The sequence below is a fragment of the Nuphar pumila genome, chromosome 13, assembly GCF_984573655.1.
Source record: "Nuphar pumila chromosome 13, dmNupPumi1.hap1.1, whole genome shotgun sequence".
NCBI lineage: Eukaryota > Viridiplantae > Streptophyta > Magnoliopsida > Nymphaeales > Nymphaeaceae > Nuphar > Nuphar pumila.
Window position 1 is genome coordinate 50,847,291 of NC_143261.1, and position 3,505 is coordinate 50,850,795.

The window sequence follows — 3,505 nt, forward strand, 5'->3', positions numbered from 1 at the left end:
ACTCGCAGCTTTTGTGTTTCGGCTGGAGACGGTTTATTCTTGATATTAGGAGCCTACTGTGATTATCTGAAGTGCTTTTCAGAAGATGCGAGCATTCACCCACTTGCAGGCCCTGTTTGGGAGCTGGGATTTGGAGGGAGTTTATGGATTTGGAAAAGTTGAAGCCATCGATTCCTATAGGAGGTTTTTTATTTTCTTCTTGATTAAAATCTTGATTAGGGTATTCTTCTTCTTCTTTCCCTTTTTTATTTTCTTTGATTTTCTTTAAACATTTTTTTGGTTTGATGGCTTGTCCATGTCCACAACAAACGTTGGACTTTAGAACACATGAAGAACGGTCAAAACAAATATTGAACTTGGAACAGTTGTTACAGAACCAACAGAACAGCGTTCTGTTCTGTTCTGTAATTTCATGGACAAGCCATCAAACATGCCCTTGGCGGTCATTTGTTACATCCCCACTGGCGGGGAGGCACTTTCCCTTGAAAAGGACATCCAAGAGGGAAAGTGCTTCCCCTTGGGGGGAGGTATGAATCCATTTTTTTATAAGAAACTTACCTTTTGTGCATTTATTATATGGGCCATGCCACATATTTCTCATGGCGGTCCTTGTTTCGCCCTCCATAAGAAAGAGGCCCTCTTTCCTGTCAAAAAAGGGTCTCTTTCATAGGAAAGGCCATGAAATGAACCCCCCCCAAGGTCCCGTGTATTTTCTAAAAGGCCTGCAAGCAATGAAAGTTCTTTCATATGAGGTGTGAACTTTTCATATGAAAATAGAGGGAGATTGTGGGAAAACTGGAGTTTATTTGCACCCACGGTGCTTGAATGTTTGTTTATTCATGAAGTTCATGCACTGATGGATGTTTCATGGCACGAAGAGCCCTGTTAAGAGCTAGAAGCCGGGATGGGAGTTGAAGATTTGAGTTTCTATTTGTTTCAACTACTATGGTGGCGAGTGGGGAGAGACCCTAATCAAATCTAACCTAATAAAAAAGGGAGACCCTAAAAAATGCAGTGACGATCGGAGAAAAGTGAGAGAGGAAGGAAGAAAGGGATAGGAGTCATACCTCCGGAGCTTCGACGAGTCATGATGAAAACGAAGAAGAACGAAACCGAATGAAGAGGAAAAGAAAAACCCCACGGACTCCAAGCTTCGTCGGTCGCCGATGGCCTCTCCAGTCGTTGGTGACTTTGCCGGTGGCCTCACCTGCCGCGGGGAGAGAGAGAGAGAGTCAGGAGGACCCCGCCATGACTTTTTTTCCCGTGTAACTCCCTTCACCTTCCCTGTGTCCAGTTCTTTTCGTAACAGGGAAGGGGGTGTTATAAAAATTACCTATTTTTTTTGGACGCGTTCACCATGTCCAACGTTTGTTTGGATCTCGTCCAACGTTTGATGGAATTCCTGTTCCCAGCTAGAGCATTTGCATGATGGAAAAGGGTGCAGTGTTTAAGTGACACTCGTTTCATGGGCCCCACGACTTCAAAGATGAAAACGCGGCACCCACCTCTGAATTCTCCGTGTAAGGTGAATCTCCGAAGCTTGTTTGATCATTTCCGCCCTGTAGCAGGTTCAAGTCAAAGGCCACAACATTATAATAATCCAACACCACATGGGCCACAGAAAACCAGTTTGAATTTCTGTCATAGCATCAAACACCAGCCCAACTCTTCAGAGAGAGAGAGAGAGAGAGAGAGAGATGGCTGACTGCGGTGGGCTTGGTTCTCTAGAAGTTCGACTCGTTGTTTCTGCAAGAAGTGCAGTTGCTGAGATCTATTTGTGACGACATTGAGGAGATCAAAGGGGAGTTGGAGAACATGAAAGCATTTTTAAGAGATGCCGTAAAGGAGTAAAAACATGGGTGAAGCAGGTGAGAGAAGCAGCACATGATGTGGAAGACAGTCTGGATGAGTTCACTGTTAGGTTTGCAATAAAACATGGAGGTGGAGCCAAGGGCTTGATCAGCAATAGCCTTCATTCTGTTATGAACTTGAAAGCCCGCCATGATCTTGCCATATAATCTATAAAGAGAAGGATAGATCATATCTGGCGGAGAAAATATATTTATGCTTTTAACAGAATTGATGATGGAGTGCAGGTCCTTCCATTGAGAGATCACATCATAGAGAGGAGGCTTATCTTGTCGAAGAATCTGAGATTGTGGGGATAGATAAATATGTAGATTTGTTGACAGAGAAACTGATGGGTCGTGATCTTCAGTTTCTGTTGTGGGGATGGGTGGTGCAGGGAAGACCACACTTGCCAGGAAACTCTATAACTGCCAAACAGGGAAGACCCACTTTGATTGCTCTGCTCAGATCTTTGTTTCTCAAACTTTTGATACAAAAGATCTGCTGAGGAGAATGCTGAAAGCTGTTTGTAATGCAAGAGAAGAGATAATTCCTTCTGGTCTAGAAATGATGGATTTGGTGGAGCTTGGTGACATGCTTCATGACTCTTACGTAATTGTTTTGGATGACGGTTGGGATATAAAAGTGTGGGATGGTCTGAAATTTGCATTACAAAAAAAAAAAAAAAGGTTCTTTCTTTCTTTTCCCTCCTCTCTCTTTCCCCCTCTCAGTGAAGAGTCATCAATGGAAAAATCATGATGAGACATTTCTGAAAAATACCTCGTGAGACGAAGCTTGATGATCATGGTCAACACACACATAGGCTATGTAGCTACTGCGATGCAACCCGAAACTGAAGCCTCAAGCTTCGTTCATCACCTTGAGCCCGTCTCAAGAAGCATCTATGGCTCTCTTCTACAAGAAAGCATTCAAAGGCTATCCTTACAACAGTTTCCCGCCAGAGTTAGATAAAGCATCAATGAGTACAGTGAAGTGTGATGGTTTGCCTCTTGCTATTGTTGCTATAGGAGGCATTGTGACTAAGAAAGAGAAGACCTCAATGGAATGGGAGAAGTTCAATGATCATTTAAACTGAGAATTGAGTTCTCATCCTTCTCTAAACAAAGTGACAGGAATCCTGTCACTTACTTTCAAGGAGCTACCTCTGCACCTTAAGTCTTGTTTCTTGTACTGCAGTAATTACCCAAAAGATTATCAAATTCCCCGAAAATATATAATGGAAAATGACCGTACAATATAACTATCCCCACAATTTTCGCTATACTTCTCATGTCCAAAATCACAAATATCAGGTTAATTTTTTTTTTTACCCTTCGCACATGTAGACTTCCTAAATATATGTGAATTTGCTCTCAAATATGTGATTGTTTTTTGTATAACAGTCTTTGTTCTCAGATGTGTATCTCTTCGATCTGACGTCAAAAACTTACGCTTTTATAATCGTTGGATAGCTGAGACACAAGCCTGTAATTTTCTTGGTTTGAGTCAGAATAACAAACCCTTCTAGGGTTCTTGTTTCTGAGTTTTAAAACCGAAATAGAAATATGCTCTGCAGACTAGAATAGGAGCGACTGTGTTTTTTTTTTTGCTATTTTTTGACCACTTATGCTAAAAATCTATAAAAAAAGGAAAAAAG

General features: G+C 41.8%; 1 protein-coding gene across 1 annotated transcript; it reads left to right on the forward strand.

Annotated features, from left to right (window-relative positions):
* Positions 1 to 2,232: 2,232 nt before the first annotated feature.
* Positions 2,233 to 2,944, forward strand: LOC149818346 (putative disease resistance RPP13-like protein 3). The gene is made up of 2 exons (XM_089986203.1): positions 2,233 to 2,460; positions 2,681 to 2,944. Exons 1-2 carry the CDS (start codon positions 2,233 to 2,235, stop codon positions 2,942 to 2,944), a joined length of 492 nt encoding a protein of 163 aa, XP_089842329.1.
* The last annotated feature ends 561 nt before the right edge of the window (positions 2,945 to 3,505 follow it).